The sequence below is a fragment of the Stegostoma tigrinum genome, chromosome 1, assembly GCF_030684315.1.
Source record: "Stegostoma tigrinum isolate sSteTig4 chromosome 1, sSteTig4.hap1, whole genome shotgun sequence".
NCBI classification, from domain to species: Eukaryota; Metazoa; Chordata; class Chondrichthyes; order Orectolobiformes; family Stegostomatidae; genus Stegostoma; species Stegostoma tigrinum.
In genome coordinates, this window is record NC_081354.1 from 28,667,022 (window position 1) to 28,685,471 (window position 18,450).

The 18,450-nt window shown below is 39.0% G+C and overlaps 1 protein-coding gene across 7 annotated transcripts in view; it reads right to left on the reverse strand.

Moving 5' to 3' along the window:
* Nucleotides 1-18,450, reverse strand: part of inpp4b (inositol polyphosphate-4-phosphatase type II B) — a 698,832-nt gene that overhangs the window by 418,860 nt on the left and 261,522 nt on the right. For 4 of the 7 annotated variants that reach the window (XR_009443252.1, XM_048533451.2, XM_048533444.2 and 1 more), the window contains 2 exons: nt 4,446-4,658; nt 536-580 (listed from right to left, as the gene is read on the reverse strand). The exons of 1 other annotated variant lie outside the window; for it this stretch is intronic. Coding sequence is in view for 4 of the 6 variants with exons in the window: in XM_048533451.2 (XP_048389408.2) it covers nt 536-580; nt 4,446-4,524 (124 nt within the window). In the remaining 2 variants the exon portion in view is untranslated. The remainder of the gene's footprint in view (nt 1-535; nt 581-4,445; nt 4,659-18,450) is intronic. 2 more of the 7 variants (XM_048533482.2, XM_059642389.1) reach the window with 1 other exon arrangement.

The following is an 18,450-nucleotide window of genomic DNA, read 5'->3' on the forward strand; positions in this document are numbered from 1 at the left end:
TCTGGAATCTTAAACTCAGCTGCATTCATAGTCACTGAGACCCTGATCTTAGATATTCTTAGGTTGCCCAATAATGGTGGGCGGGCCTGCAATCCATGTAGGGCCGCCATTTCTGGTTAGTGCATCAGAGACCACGCAGCGCCCACCATTTGATTCACTGGCATTTCTCCAAGGTGGAGTTTCGTCCTGAGAAAGAAACTGATGTTCCACCTTAAAGCAACTAATGTTGCTTTTAATTTCACATTGCAGCAGCCAGCTCTGCATTCATGACTGGGATTCTACCTTCCTGACTTTTCAACATAGGATGAGGCAGGAGTAGAGTCTGCAGCATCCTGATTAATCTAGCCCAAGCATGCTGTAAATATGTACACTATTGAAAAAATATTCAAAACACTTGAAAGCAATAATTCATTATTACAGGAGTTCATTTGAGTCAATTTATGAAAACTTTCTGTAAAACCAAACACAGATTTGAACATGATATACAATATTATTTGTACTTGAGACATTGAGATAACTTTCTTTTTCAACTTACCAAGACTGAATTCCAGCTTTGGTTCAAAAGGAGTTTTGTCATTACCTGTAGATCAACGTAAATAAAGAGAACTTACTAATAACTATCTTATTTTTCCACAATTAAAAATAAATATACTTTAGCATGAGTTACAAGGTAAACCCTTGTCATGTTTATGTACAAATCATTTTTGCCTGTATTTACTATAAAAGCTGCAGTAAACAGGCAATTTTGTAAAATTCTGACAGGAAATCAATAAATGCCCTTTAGACAAAAATCCAAAAACCATTTATTTTATGTGTCACTTGTAAAAGTATTGCAGGCTTGCAGAGCATATGATTTTCTTCCCACTATCACCTAATTTTGCTTATTTATTTTTAATTTAGAGGGGTAGGAGTAGTGATGAACCAATATATTGAAATACTAAAGCCGATTCAAATAATCAAAATTTTAAGACAATCTAATTTATATTTTTTCATACATTGATTCAAAAAACAATGAAATAAGTAATGGAGAATGATGATGCAATTTTAGAATTGCAGAATTTCACTTCAATATAGGTCTCACCAGAATGTGTGTTCCGTGGCTAGTGATAGAAACAACAGTGCATCCATTGTTTCTGTCCTCAGACTACAAACAATCACAAAGCCAGAATCCAAAACCAGGTAAAAACCAGAAATGGCTACATAAAGATGCCTCTTTTGTGGCTAATATTCAACCAGAAGAAGAAACCTGCTTTAGACATACCAGCTGTGATCATGAGATAAGCGATTTCTGAGTTAAATTTAGACTCTCTCCTGAACTTGTGAAATACAAGAAAGAACTTTAGACTTATAGAGTCATAGAGTTGTATCGGATGGAAACAGACCCTTCAATCCCACTTGTCCTTGCCCACCAGATAAACAAAATTAATCTAGTCCCATTTGCCAGCATTTGGCCAATATCCCTCTAAACTCTTCCTATTCATACTCATCCAAACGTCTTTTAAATGTCGTAATTATACCAGCCTCCGCCATTTCCTCTAACACCTCATTTCATATATGCACCATCCTCTGTGTTAAAAAGTTGCCTCTTAGATCCCATTTATATCTTTCTACTGTCACCTTAAATGCCCTTGAGGTTTGGACTTCCCTACCTGGGAAAAAGACCTTGGCTAGTCACCATATCCATGTCCCTCATGATTTTATAAACTTCTATAAGGTCACCCCTGAGCCTCCAACACTCCAGGGAAAATAACCCTAGCTTATCCAGCCTCTTCCTCTAGCTCAAACCCTCCAAACCTGGCAACATCCTTGCAGAAAAGTTTAAGAACATCTTTCCTATAGGAGGGAGACCATAATTGAATACAGTTTTCCAAAAGTGGTTTAACCATTATTCAATACAAGGTTAGTTTTCAGACATTTCGTCACCATTCTAGGTAACATCATCAGTGAGCCTCCGACGAAGCGCTGGTGTTATGTCCCGCTTTCTATTTATCTGGTTAGGTTTCCTTAGAAAGCGGGACATAACACCAGCGCTTCGTCGGAGGCTCACTGATGATGTTACCTAGAATGGTGACGAAATGTCTGAAAACTAACCTTCCAGCTCAGCGAGCAAACTCACATCCAGAACCTCAACCTGAGCTACAAATCTTCTCAAAACTCGCTATTATTCTCTACAGGCATAACATGACATCCCTACTCATATACTCAAACGCACTGAGCAATAAAGGCAAGTGCACCAGTCGGCTTCTTCAGTACCCTATTTACCTGGGACTCCACATACAAGGAACTTTGAACCTTCACCCCCAAGTCCCTCTGTTCGGTAACATTCCCCAGCAACTTACCATTAATGTATAAGTCTTGCCCTGATTTACATTACCGAAATGCAATACCTCACATTTATCTAAGTTAAACTCCATTCGCTACTCCTCAGCCCATTTGCCCAGCTGATCAAGGTCCCTTTGTACTCTGAGATAATCTTCTTTGCTGTTGACTGCATCAATAGTTTTGGTGTCATCAGCAAACATATTAACCATTCCCATGTTCACATCCATATCATTTCTAAAAATGACAAAAAGCAGTGGATCCAGCACCGGTCATAGGCTTCTAGTCTGAAAAGCAATCCTCCCCCACTACCCTTCGTTTTCTGTCTTGAAGCCAATTTTGCATCCAATTGGCTAGCTCTCCCTGGATTCCATGTGATGTAACCTTGCTAACCAGTCTACCATGTGGAACCTTGCAGCACCTTGCTGAAGTCCATGTCGACAACATCCACCATTCTGCCTTCATCAATCTTCTTTGTCACTTCTTCAAATAAACTCAATCAAGTTCGGGAGATATGTTTTCCTGTGCACAAAGCCATGTTGACTAATCCCTAATCAGTCCTTGCCTTTCCAAATTCATGTAGATCCTTGTAACAATCCAGTTACAGATGTGTACCCAATCAGGGGCTGCACAAATGTAGACAATTGGTCACATCCACACAAATGTTTGTACTCTTAGAACATACAGCTGACTGTAGAGGTAACCTAAAGAAGGGCCTATCAAAGCTTATTCAAGTGTAGAACCTGAGTGAAGTTGCTCCTCACAGGAATTTATACGATGTGTCAAAGTATGATTCCTATAACTCTTACAGATTCAGACACACTCTGGGAGTCATGTCAGGAGACAGGCGTGACCTTCCTCTGTTCAGCCCTCAAAATGCTAGTTTTGACTTTAATAGTTTACCACAAGCAACACAGCACAATAACATGCTTTGATCATCAAAACGAGGACTTCTCTACCCTCCCTCTTTCTTTTCTTCCTCTGACACTACAGGTTTTAAACATCCCAGGTCACCAAAATCTGAGTTCTATTTTTTCACGTAGTTCACCTGGTCTGCTACTCTGTCCAATTCCAATTCTGATTTGCACTTGTGGGCATTACTTTTTCTCAAGGTTTCTCAAGCTTATGTGCAAAACCAATCACTCACTTCCTGTATATGCGGTGAATAGGGAAGGAATAGTTAGTTCCTTGTACAATATATAAAAACGTGAAAAAATTACATTTTAGGGCCCTTGGGCCAAGTTCAGGGAAATATAGCAAATTGATAACCATGATTACACCTGGTGACAGGTAGGTTTTGTATAGCTTTTCAATTGTCGTATAAGTTTTGTAAAGAGCTCTAAATTATTAAAGATTTAGTAAGCCATGAATGATGCTTATTAACTAGCTGTCAATCAATATTGTTCAATGCTTTTAAAAAGGTCATGATTTTTATAACATATATCTTAACTTCTAAGAGTTTGAATCACGATTTTTGGGATAGTGAGGTTGGTATCCCTACCTGAGGAAGAAAAGTTATGCCTTCTCAAAGAAGTGATTGATTAGAGTGTTTACTAAAGGAATAAGTTAAAAAGACACAACAGAACCTCGACTACAAAGTAAATCTATTTGAACAAAAGACCATGTAGAATCAATCAAAATAATAATAAACTGAATTATATTGCAGTTACAGCTATCATTTCAGAGCTAAATGATCTAAGTACATACTTATTCTAATGTTAACTTGAGACAGCAATGATGGGATTGATTATTGTAAAATAAACACCTAATTAAGTTGTACTAATTTTTGTTTAGCAATATTTTAAAGCAGGTTTTTGCGGAAACAATTCTGTCAGTGCTTATAATTAATGATAAATGCCATCCTTATACCACTTGTACCATTTAAGTCCTATTGGCCAAATTTCATTTTTAAAATCTATTTTTAAAAAACAAATCATTTTACCTAAGATGCATTATAATTTATTTCATCTGATTTGATGAAAATTAACTTTGATGTATAATTAGAACATTGTAATTTTCAATTTAATTTTAATCAGATTATTAATCAATCCATAAATGTAGCCTTAAGGCTTTTAGGTGGTTTAACTCATTTTTAATCAGTACGTATCATGCACTGTAAATCTTACTTATCAGTGGAGATGGTATCTCTGGTAGAGGGAGAATTTGGTTGGATCCATCTGAGCTTGTATTCGCTTTGATTTCCATAATGAAATACTGGAGGTGTGCAATTCTCCTTTGCAAGCCTTCACAGTTTGCCTCGCAGAGTGCTGCAGTCCAGTCTTCACAGTCTGGCTTTGAGATAGCTTCAAGATAAATCTCTGGCTCGCCACTCTCAAATTCTGCACTCAGAAAATCATTTAATACATTCAGTAATCACAATTTTCACGGAAAGGTAACAGGATTAATGCTGTACTGTGTGTAACATTTAGAACATAGAACACAGAAAAGTACAGCAGAGTACAGGCCCTTCGGCCCATGATGTTGTGCCGTGGAATAATCCTAATCCAAAAGTAAAATAACCTAACCTACATTCCCCTCAATTCACTGCTGTCCATGCGCATGTCCAGCAGTCGCTTAAATGTTACTAATGACTCCGCTTCCACGACTACCACTGGTAAACTATTCCATGTGCTCACAACTCTCTAGGTGAAGAACCTCCCTCTGACGTCTCCTCTATACCTTCCTCCTAACACCTTAAAACTATGACCCCTCGTGGCAGTCAATCCTGCCCTGGGGAAAAGTCTCTGGCTATCAACTCTACCCATGCCTCTTATTACCTTGTACACCTCGATCAGGTCACCTCTCTTCCTCCTTCTCTCCGAGAGAGAAGTCCGAGCTCAGTCAACCTCTCCTCGCAAGACAAGCCCTCCAGTCCAGGCAGCATCCTGGTAAACCTCCTTTGCACCCTCTCCAAAGCTTCCACATCTTTCCTATAATAGGGCGATCAGAACTGGACACAATATTCCAAGTGTGATCTCACCAGGGTTTTGTAGAGCTGCAGCATAACCTCGCGGCTCTTAAACTCGATCCCCCTGTTAATGAAAGCCAAAACACCATATGCTTTCTTAACAACCTTATCCACCTGTCATCTATCTTCCCTGCCTGTATTTGAGAAAGCTAATACACCTCTGCAAGCTACCCTCTGCTGTTTTTATATTCAATGCACTTTCTCACAGTAGCACAGCAGTTCTTAAAACAATTAAGAGAATATAAAACTAGGTTGCATACTTATCAAGAAAAGAGGACTCAGCAATAGCACTTGCTGTTCAGCTGAAATCAGTAACATTCATTTTCTTAGACTTAAATGCACTCAGCAACAGCGCTTGACAAAATGCTGGCAGAAAGTCCACGGGGATTTACTAAGGTGAATGTGCCCATCTTCTCAGCAATAACTGCTGTACTTTAGACTTGGTTAACCTTCCATTCTTATCAGAGAAATACTCATCAGTTTCTGATGGCAACAAGGCATGACAACTTTCATGAATATTAAGGCAACAAGTTGTATGGATCATTACAGCCATTTCTGCTACCTGAGGAATTAGCAGAGCAGGGTATCACACTTGGTTAAGGGTAGGATAGCCATAAAACTCATGCAACTATCTAGCTGCATTCTTATGCTTGAGCATCCAAATAAATGAACAACTATATTTGATACACGTTTCAAAAGATGCAAAATTCAGCAGGAATTGGGAATCTGATCAGTCAGTCATTGTCAGATAAATAAAAATTTATTGTGATGCTTAGCCTTACCAATCAAGAAAGAACCCACAGGTCAAAGCAGCTCCAAGCAAATCCCTTACAGCACTACATTCATGTGTAAATTTCACTCTCAAACTCAGCCAGTAATACCTGAAAATGTAATACTTTATAACTGTCAACTCTCTCATAGCTGCATGTCTGTGGGTTAGGAAACCTAACCAACTGACAGTCATTACACAATAATATAAAGTGCACCATTCATTTGTATAAATCACTGTTTTACTCAGAGACAGACACAATGGAGGCACTTCATTTTAGCCGAGGACATTTGGTGTGAATCTGCTACAAGTGAGTTTACCCCCAGTTTTACAGGCAGACTGATGCTATTTTCCATACGAGAAATGAATAATGAACAATCAGTCTGATCCAATCAATTTCTCACTAGGTAAAATAGATAAAATGATCACAATGAGATCACTATTGCACCTGTGACTATCGTTAAGTACACAGGCAGATGGGCCTTTCAATTTGCGCTACTTGAAATTTCCCTAATTATTCTGTTTTATTGAAATGCCAATTACAGTTTTAAGAGTGATTGATTATATTGAGCATTTGACTTGATTAAGATATTGGAACTGGAAAATAACACACAATGAACAACTTCAATAAGATGCTTCTGAAAAGATAATGAATTAAGTGATATGAAAGAAGGTGATTTATATATTTTATTTCATCAAGCTACTCATCACTGCTTGGAACAAGACCTCCAATTTAAGAGCAAACTGAAGATTATGTTGTGGAAAGATTTTCTTCCTGAAGAACCAGTTGAGTTTGTCTAAAGCACTGTTCACATAGCCAACAGGGAGTTTTATGCAAGTAACCTAAAGTCCCAAAGGAAGCTTCCCAGTGTCTAAAGGAATGGCCATTTACATGTTAATTGATTTCAATAATGTTTAAGAATGGCTTCACTTGCATTAAAAACTCAGCATGAAAAAGGATAAGAAATAGGAGCAGGAGCAGGCCATTCAAGCCTGCCTAGTATTCGAGAAGATCATGGCTGATCTGCCCCAAGCCTCAATTCCTTTACTGTGTTTTTCACAGCCTCCTTGATATTTCCAAAATCTACTTACCTCCTCTAGATACTTTCAATAATCTGGCCTCCACAACTCTTTGGAGTAGAAATTCTAGATATTCACTAGTGTTTGAAAGAAATTCCTGTATGTTTGAGTGTTACTTTATTCTGAAACTACATCCCCTAGTTTGAGATTCCCCCTCGGAACCAACACAATCTTAATAAGATCAGCCTTCACTCTTCTAAACTCTAGTGGATAAAGGCTTAGCTCTAACCCTAACTATGTTTGGCCATTCATTATACTTCACTGATTCATTCCAGGAATCAGCCTAGTGAAGCTCTTTTGAATAATCTATTAACAGACTACAATGCCATACAATGTCACTTTTTCCTTTTTTAAACAGGGAACCAAAATTGGACACAGTTTTCCAGCTGCGGCCTCAGCGACATTCTGTATGGTCATATCAATAATTCCCGGTTTTTAAACTCCAAAATTCCATTCGCCTTCTTAATTACTTGCTGTACCTGCATGCTATCATTTTGTGTTACTTGCACAAGAAAACCCAGGTTGACTGGTGTTGCACTTTTCTGGAGACTCTCTTCATTTAAATGAAAGTCAATCTTGATTCTTCCCATCGAACTACATATACAAAACTCAATTTGTCAAGTTTTCCCCCTCCAACAACCTATCTATATTCCCACATAGCATCCTTATGTCTTCTTCACAACATGTCCACCCAACTTTTTTGTATCATCAGCACATCTGGATACTTATACTCTGCCCCCTACTTCAACTCACTAACATAGGTGACAACTAAGCGAGGCCATAGGCACCTTTTGAACCTTGTGGCACTCTGTTAGTTTCAGAATTTCCAACCTGAAAAAACCTATTAATCCCGGTTTTCTGTCTTGCTTGTTAACCAATCCTTAATCCATGCTAATACATTACCTAAAAAATAACAAGTCGTAATCTTATACAATCATTTTTATGTGAAAATTTATCAAATGCCTTCTGCAAATCCAAATACATTGTATGATTTAATATTTTGCAAGGACTAGACCAGACATATCATAAAAGGGTTGAGTTTTCCTAGGAAAGTTCCATCGAAAAGCCTCCCAACCCAGCAGATCCAATTTCTTAAAGACCACTTGCCACTATATTTACCAACACCTTTTAAAGGTAGGCACGTGACCAGTCAGCATGCTAGAACTTCTATTTCCATTTGCTGGGGCATTGTCCTACTTTTAGTGATAAATATCAGACTCTCAAACCCTCATTGATGCATCCATTCTCCCTCATAGCCTAATTTCCTCTCATATCTATCATGCTCTCTCATGCCTCTAAGTATCTTCCATTGCCATTCACCCATTACCAACAATGGGCAGACACTGTCATGTCTTTGAAATTGTTAACTAAAATAAGCTAAAAAGCCAATCTCTTTTTAAAGGTATTAGCATATTAAAATAACATAAAATTACTCCTTCAAAACAACCAGTCCAAAACAATTTAAACCTTCTCAAGTTGTTAATCTGCTGTGAAAGCAAATAGACATTAATTTTACGAATCACAAAGATATCTAATGCTTTAATAACATTTTAAAGTTGTCAATGTACCATATACAGTCCGTGGTTGAGATCAGTGGTTTTGTCCTGTTGGAACTTTGCTAAGCATTCATAATGGGCTCAGCTATCATAACAAATTCTGGAAAATATAAACAATGGAGTTCATTAATACTGCAAAGCAAATGGGTTTCAATGGCCTAAGTTTCACCTCACAACCGATCAAACAAAGAACCCAGGACTAGTGGAACTTTTCTCCTAAGTGAATGCTGCAAAGCTATGTACTCCTATCATTTTAAAATGACTGGGCGTTTAAATCACTTCAGACCATTACACTGGAGATTCCAATCACTGCAGTAAAAACACATTTAATTACAGTACATTTTAACTACTGAACCAGAAAGGGAAAAAACTGTTATTTTTTAAGTTTATGTTTAAGAGACTGTTGATGAAAGAACTCTAGGAGAAAATGACAATTTTCCTCACTCCCCACTTGTAGGGTTCTCCTGCGGTTCACATCTGCTCTAAATGCTCACTGAAGGGACTAATCCCATGGGTATTAAAAAGCCTATTCCCACAATGGAGTTAACAAGCTTGTGAGGGCTGTGTGCAGGCGGGTTACCTGTATCTTTACCAGCATTATGAAATAACATGCTGATTTCTTCCTGTATGCAGTAAAATGTGAAAAGTTGGTGCTAGGAAGTGAAATTCTCTCTTTTGAAAGCAAAGAGTCAACAAAATGTTCTTCACTACGCACGACATTATTTAGGCGCAACTAATACCACAAATTTTAGTTTCAATACATTCAGTCTTTCACCCATCATTTTGAATTAGGTTTGAACACTGATTCCCGAGTCTGGAATATGCTATTCTATCTTTTCCTCAATCCCTTACTATATCACTGTGGTCTAGAAATAAATAGTTGTGGATGGAAATTGCTGGAGAAACTCTGCAGATCTGGCAGTATGTGTGGAGGAGAAGTTGAGAGTTTCCAAAATAAGTTCCGGTTTTGTTTCAGATTTCCAGCATCTGCAATTCTTGTTTTTAATTTATTACAGTCGGAAAATGGCTGTACTTTTAGTACTGTGGTTAACTTTGGGTCTTGGAATGCCAGTTATGATCATGACCTGATGTGTGGTCCCCAATTTTGGCCAGACCTGTTCCTTTGCTGGAAAGCTTGGCTGCTAGCAAAATATTATGACAGAGGCCTGTTGTCAGTTATCTACAACTGAACACAGTATTTCAAATATATTTGTGTACCACCTGTGGGAGAAACATGGAAAACACTGGCATTTATTTCGTCAGCCACCCCGAGGTGGTAGTAAAGCTTTTCATGGTCATTGTGCCCCCATAATAATGTCAAGCTGAGAACTGTAGAATACCGGCCAAATACCAATGGAGGAAAGCATTAAATTTCTAAGTTGAGATGGTACATGATGTAGCAACGAACTTGGAAGTAGTAATATTCCCGAAGTTTTGGGGTCACCGCATCTTTTTAAGTGATAGAAGTTGCAAGTTTGGAAAGTGATGCTGAAGTTTTAAGGTTCAGGTATAGAAAGAATATTCTATAAAAACAGTGGATACTCATTCCAGACACACTGACCAAGGGAACCAATGTCTTGGATGATATGACACTTCAAATTCATTGCAGATGCATCCATCAATGGTAAGTGGTTAATTCCATTTATCGTTTAGCCTTTGTTGGATCAGAACATGAAACATGTGCAACAGGGCATTCACTATTTGTACTCACATTGTTCTTATAACAGATCCAGTGAAGCAACTGATACATGCTCCTTCTATGCTTTGAAAGTTTGGCTGGGGGGGTTGGGGTATGGAATTTGATGATGGAGTTGCTCAAACTCAGGGGTGCTACTTGGACCTTGTCTCATTAAAGTTGGTGATTACCAAGCACTTGCAAGGTGAGTGATCCGCGAATTACAATTTCAAGCGCGGACCACTTAGAATGATTATATAAATAAAAGGAATTGCGCATCACTTACGCCTGCATCCTCCCAAAATATTTTGGATATGACGTAATTTTAGCTGTATGTTTATAAGACTTTGTTTACCTGTTCATTACATCTTTTGTTCTTCAAAACCAGACAACCATCTAACAATAGAATAGCATAGAGTCATACAGCATTTCCGCATGGATCAGACCATTCAGTCCAACTCGTTTATGCCAAACAGATATCCTTAATTAATCTAGTCCAATTTGCTAGCATTTAGCTCATATCCCTTTAAACCTTTCCTATCCATAGACCCATCGAGATAACTTTCAAATGTTGAAATTATGCCGACCCCCACCGCTTCCTCTGGCAAGTTGTTCCACACACGCACCACCCTGGGTGACGCTTCAGGGAAAACAGTCCCCACCTATTCAGCCTCTCCCTGGAGCTCAAACCCTCCAACCCTGGCAAGATTCTTTTAAATCAAGACTGATTCGGACTGTTAGATCCCAGGTGATTAAGCATAGAGCATTGGCTTCAATTAAGGATTGACCAACTGATAGAAAGCAGAGGGTCAGAATAAGTGGGCCCTTCCCTGATGGTAAACTGTAACTAGTGCGGTGCTGCAGGGTTCAGTTCTCAGACCTCAACCATTCACAATCTATACAAATGCTCTGCCAGCAGGGACAGAGTACAACACAGCTAAATTTGTGGATGATCCTAAAATAATTGAGAAAGCAGGCTGTGGTAAGAAGATAAAGAGTTTACAAATGGTTACAGATGGACATTGATAGGCTAGGACAATGGGTAAGATGAGTTTAATGTGGATAAGTGACAGGTTGTTCATTTTGGCCAGAAAAATAAAGGAGAAATTATTATTGAAATGGGAAGCAGAATTCAAAGTGTGTCAGCACAGAGGGATCTAGACACCTTTGCATGAATTGCAGAAAGTGGGTGCGCAGGTGCAGTATATAATAAGAAAGGCAAATATAATCCTGGCATTTATTGCAAAAGGACTGAATTATAAAAGTGAAGAATTATTGTTACAATAATATGAGGTGATAGTGAAACTACAGCTAGAATACTGTCCAGTTTTGGTCTCCTTACTTGAGGAAGGATGTGGTGACACTGGAGGCAGTTCAGAGGAGGCTCACCAGATTGATTTCAGGGATGAAAGGACTGTCATATGAGATATGGTTGAAAAGCTTGGTCTTATACTTGTTGAAGTTCAGAAGAATGGCGGATAGGGGACTGGATCTGATTGAAGTATATAAAATGCTAAAGGGGGATTAATAAGGTGGATGTTGAACAAATGTTCCTCCTTTTGGGATGGTCTCAGACAAGAGGTCATAGATATAGGGTGAGAGGAGATAGATTTAAAATTGAGATGAGGATAAACAACTTCTCTTACAATAGTTGTGAATCTGTGGAACTCACTATCACAGAGTACAGTGGAGGCAGAATCAATCAACAAATTCAAGCAAGAAATATATATGTTTCTGATGAAAATCAAGATAAAGGGCTGGGGGGGGGGGGTGCGCAGCAGGTAGGAAAGTGGAGTTAAGACCAGGGTAAGATCAAGCATGATCATATTAAGTGGCAGAGCAGTCTCAAAGGGCTGAATTGCCTACTCCTGCCCCTAATTCCTATATCCCAATATATTTTCTTGACTTCACCTGAATTGTAAATTTGAAATACTGGGAAATAATTTAAATAAATTAACCAAGGCTCTTGCCCACAAGGTGGACAACCAGTGGAAACTCTGCATTGCCTCTTTTGACAAGGCCCTCTTCATTAAGTGACAATCTGGCAGTTAGCTGGGCACTGGCATGTCTTCTTGGGATTGATGTATGCTGTATTTCTAATTGTGGACTACAATTGGAAAAGAGCTGTTTTAAAAGCCAAGTATTGGTGGAGGATTGTCAAGTGGTTTGAAAGCAAGAAAGCTGATATTCATTCCAAGTGTTATTCACAGAGATTTTCATTTAAGCAATGATTAAAATATGGATGCAGACAAACGAGAGGCTGTTTGTATACAGTTGGAGCCTTCGTTGGTACAAGTAGCTGATTGGTCTGTGGATCAGTGATCAGTTATTGATGATAAATACCCTGTACCTATCAACAACTAGGTGATTAGCTCTCAGGCAAATGAACAGGATGGGGCTGTAAACAAGATACAGAAAAACTAAAGACTCTTAAATGCAGTTGCAGCATTCCTATTTTTGAGCCAGGAGGCCCAGGTTCAAATGCATAACATTTCTGAACAGGGTGATTTAAAAAAAACAGAAATGCTTTCAAATCTCCACCAGCGCAGAAACTCACTCCATACTCTGCCACAAAAACCATTTTAAGCCTGAAGAAAACCAATTTATCTTTCCTTCAGCAGTTGTTGTAATCTGTGACTTTTAATTGTTCAGTGAGATCTTTTAGAAATGAACCAGCCATCTTGTTACTCTTTCAAAGCAGTGGAAGCATCTGAAAAAACATGATTGACAAACAGTATTCATACCAGCACAAAAATCGTCTCAGAAACTACTGGACTGCTTTTCCAGTCTTTCCCTCGGTCCATAACACACAATTTGTTTTGTATGCACGTAAAGGCAAGTTTATAAAAGGATCAGAGTTTAATTAGTGCAGTTATACACAGATGGTTTCTAACTGTGTAACTTAGCAGGTATAACTCCTGGAAGTGAGTTGCAGCTGGAGCCCAGAGCAGAAGCAGAATGGTCAGGGCCAGCCGAAAGCATGAGTCCTGGAGGGGAGTGTGAGACAGTGGACAGCGCGTGGAGGCAGCGAGGCCTTCTGTTCTGAGTCTGGCAGGTACAGACTCAGTGGAAAAGGACTATATAACCTGAGTACTTTAAAGATACTTTATTTATTATCATTCTGGGATTTTTAAACTCTGTATTCCCATGTTAGTCTATTTTTCTAAAAACGTAGAACACAGAACGGTACAGCACAGTACAGGCCCTTCGGCCCACAATGTTGTGTCAAACTTTTACCCTAATCCTAAGGTCTATCTAACTTCCACCCCTACCTTATACTATCATCCATAAGCCTATCTAATAGCCGCTTAAATGTTCCTAATGAGGCCGACTCCACTATCCTCTCTGGCAATGCATGCCATGCATTACCACTCTTTATTGAGTAAAGAACCTACCTCTTATATCTACCTCCACACACTTTAAAACTATGCCCCCTCGTAATAGCTACCTACAATCCAGGAAAAAGTCTCTGTCTATCTATTCCTCTGATCATTTTGTACACCTCTATCAAGTGACCTCTCATCCTTCGTCATTCTAAAGAGAAAATCCCTAACTCTCTCAACCTTTTCTTGTAAGACCTTCCCTCCATTCCAGGCAACATCCTGGTAAGTCACCTCTGCACCTTTTCCAATGCTTCCACATCTTTCCTGTAATGAGGCAACCAGAGCTGTCACAAAACTCCAGATGTGGCCGAACCAGGCTTTTGTGTAGCTGGAGCATAACTTCATGGCTCTTGAACTCAATCCCTCTATTAATGAAAGCTAACACACCATATAAATTCTTAACAACTCTATCCACCTGGGTGGCAGCTTTCAGGGAACTGTGGACATGAACCCAAGATCCCTCTGCTCCTCCACACTGCCTAGAATCTTTCCATCAACCCTGTATTCTGTTTTCAAATTTTTCCTTCCAAAATGAATCACCTCACATTTTTCAGGGTTAAACTCCATCTGCCGCTTCTCAGCCCAGCTCTGCATTCTATCAATGTCCCTTTGTAACCTAGAACAGCTCTCCACACTGACCACAACGGGACCCACCTTGTATCATTCACAAACTTGCTAATCCACCCTTCCACTCCTTCATCCAAATCAGTGACAAAAATCACAAATATAAGAGGACACAGAACAGATCTTTGTGGTACACCACTTGTAACTGAGCACCATGTTGAATATTTTCTGTTCACTACCACCCTTTGTCTTCTAAGGGTCAGCAAATTCTGAATCTGATCTGCCACATTTGCCCCTGTGCCATGCCTCCTTACCTTCTCCATGAGCCTACCATGGGGAACCTTATCAAACGCCTTATTTAAATCCATGTATACCACATCCACTGCTCTAACTTCATCCACATGTTTGGTCACGTCTTCAAAGAATTCAATAAGGTTTGTGAGGGCATGATCTACCCCTCACAAATCCATGCAGACTATCACAAATCAAGCTGTGCCTTTCCAAGTGATTATAAATCCTCTCTCTCAGAGCTCTTTCCAATAATTTGCCCACCATTGACGTAAGACTAACTGGCTTGTAATTTCCGGGGTTATCCTTATTCCCTTTATTGAACGAGGGAATGACATTTGCCTCTCTCCAATCTTCTGGTACTATACCCTTGGACAGCAAGGATGAAAAGATAATCGCCAAAGGCCCTGCGATCTCTTCCCATAGAATCCTTAGTATAAATCCAATCAGGCCCAGGGGACTTATCTATCTTCAATTTCCTCAAAATTCCTAGCGTATCATCCTTACTAACAGTGACCTCCTGTAGCCTACCAGCCTGTTTCACACTGTCGTCCTATACAACTAGGCCGCTCTCAGTTGTGAATACCAAAGAAACTTTTTTTCTCCTATTTCAATTCTGAAATAATACTTAAAGTATTAGTACCTAGATGTCCCATATGTAAGATGGCACCAAGAGGCAACATTACCCTTTTACTGCATTCATTTGAGTTCATGTGACAATAGAGGCTATGCTACTCTAGCTAGAGTCTATTTACTTGCAATGTGTAGCGGTTCCTATTAAGTATAGAAATCTAATCTGTGCTTTCTGTGAACCAAGGTCAGGTTAATCAGATGAATTGGGGAACTTTACATACTTGTATAAAATCTTTACATTACTCTCTACTAGTGGAAATAGTTTCTCTCTATGGACTTTATCAAATCCTTTACTCATCTCAAATACCTCAATAGATTACCCTTAATCTTCTACAATCAAGGAAATAAGCAACTTCTCCACACAAGTTAACACCTTCAACATTTTAGTGAATCTTCACGACAAACCCCTTCAAGGCAAATGCAGGCAAGACTCACAACTGAACACAATATTTCGGATGTGGTCTATCCAGAACTTACACAAATGTATCATAACTTCCACCTTTTTATATTCCAGCTTCCTTGTGACAAAGTCTCATATTGTATTAGTTTTTTTAAAACCATTAAAAATAATTTTTGTACTTGCTTACTAGTTTTCAATGAACTCTGTTCATGGACCCTAAATATCATTGCTCCCCTACAATTCCTGGTTTTCCAAAATTAAAAAAGTATAGATGAGGGTATTCTCAAATGTTCATGGTGATCAATATTGAACCAACCAATACTACACCAGCCAATATTGCATTCCAACGTTGTTTGACCAGCAACTTAAACAACCAATATCATTTTGCAACACGTTGCTCATTCTGACATTACTTAGTATGCCACCTAACTTTTTGTCATCAGTAAACTGGTCATTCAGCACTTTATTTCTTATCTATTTTCCAAGTCACTTCTAAATGTGCTGAAAAGGTGAGCCAGTGGGATGCCATTGGTCACACTCTCTCAATTGCAGTAATTATGATTATCCGTATTGTGTGTCTCCTACCTCCTAAATCATTTTTTAATTTTGTCAAAGTTCATCTTCCATTCAATTTGTTTCAATTTTTCACCTCCTCAAATCTTCATTGAATGCTTTTTAGTTGTTCATAAAATTAAATTTTATATGCATTTCCTAATCTGTCTCATTAGAGATCTTCTCAAAGATTCAACTAGTTTACCGATTAACTATTTATCTCTGCAAATTTAGACAAAGTCTCCTTAATCAGTTCGCATTTGACCATTTAATCAGTGACACTGTCACTGCTAATAGATACTAATTTAACAGCAATAGACATTGAACTAATAGATGTTTGTCTTTTGTTTGTCTCCCACTCTCTATCTTTGTCTCTCTCACCCTTATTAAATAATTGAGTATCATTGGCAGTTTTCCAATCTAACATTTGATCAATTGTCGGATCCAAAGAGCTTAAAAGGTTATGACTAAAGCATCTCCAATTTTCTCACTTCCTTCTTTCAATACCCTGGGGTGGAAATCATTATTTTGGATATCTATCTCCATTACATCACTTAAAGTGGTAAAATAAATAATCTCATTGCAGATCATATCCATTTAAGCTCCTGAGATGGCTTTGCGACTAATCATATTCCCTACTGCAAACCATGCATACCAAGATGTTCCAGATAAACTTCCGAATCTTTCGACCTTAACGATCATAGTAGTTTAACCTCAATGACACATATTGCTTGGGAGGAAGATAGTAAGGGTGAGTAAAAATAATTTAGGATTGCCATAACTCCTCCATTCAGCCTCGTTTGAAAAAGTATATGCCAATGAAAAGGTAGAGACTGACTGATTTTTAATTGCTCTTCCTCACTTGACTGTAATGAGTACTTGTGTACTGACACTTATTGCCCTTTTAAAAACGTATTCCCAGGACATGGACATTCCTGGTTGGACCAGCATTTATTGCCCACCTTTAATTGCCCTTGGGAAGATGGTGATGGGCTATTTTCCTGAACTGCAGTCCATTTGCTGTAGGTACACTCACAATGCCATTAGGAAGGGGATTCCAGGATTTTGATTCAGCAACACTGAAGGGATAGTAATATTTTTCTGAGTCCAGGTAGTGGATTTTTTGGAATGGAACTTGCAGGTAGTAGTACTCTCATGTATCTGACAGACTAGTTCTTCTTGATGGCAATGATCGTGGATTTGGGAGGTGCTGGCTAAGGCTTCTTTGTGAATTTCTGCTGTGCATCTTATAGATGGTAGACACTACTGCTATGAAGCATTGAAGTGAAGGAACTGAATGTTATGGATGTGACACCAATCAAGTGGGCTGCCTTGTCTTGGATGGTGTCAAGTTTCCTGATTGCTGCTAGACCTGAACTCATTCAGGCAAGTGTGAGTATTCCATCACACAGCTGACCTGTGTCTTGTAAATGGTGGACCATCTTTGATAGTCAGAAGGTGAGCTACGCACTACACGATTCCTAGTCTCTGTCCTGCTCTTGCAGCCACAGTACTTACTTGTCCATTCCAATTCAGTTTCTGGTCAATGGCAATCCCCAGAATATTGTTAATGGGGAACTCAGCACTGGTGATGCTATTGAATGTGAAAACACGATGGATAGATTCTTGTTGGAGACTGTCATTACCTAGCACGTCTGTTACTTGCCATTTGTCAGCACCAACATGGATATTGTCTAGGACTTTCTGCATTTGATCATGGGCTAGTTCAGGATCTGAGGAGTTGCAATGTTGCTGAACATTGTGCAGATATCAGCCAACATTCCAACAACCAAAATTATGTTGGAAAGAATGCTCACACATGAAGAACAGTTTAGAAATCTAAAAAGGGAAAACTGAGGCAAGAGTGGACATTGGAGCATTAGAAAATGAAGCTGGAAAAGTAGTATGAGGAACAAAGAAATGGCGGAGGAACTGAACAGCTACTTTGTGTCAGTTTTCATTGTGGAAGACACCGGAATTAACTTCAAGAGAGACAGGGGGTAGACGTGAGTCCAGTTGCAATCACTAAGGAGACAGAGCTAGGGAACTGAAAAGTCTGAAGATGGATAAATTACCTGGACCAATATGACTACACCCAGAGTTCCAAAGGACATAGCTGAGGAGACTGTAGAGGGACTGATGGTGATCTTTCACGAATCACTGGAGTCAGGGACTGCAAAATAGTTAAACATTTAAGAAGGATGGGACGCAGAAGACAGGGAACTACAGGCCTTTTGGCTGCAACTTGGTCATTGATAAGATT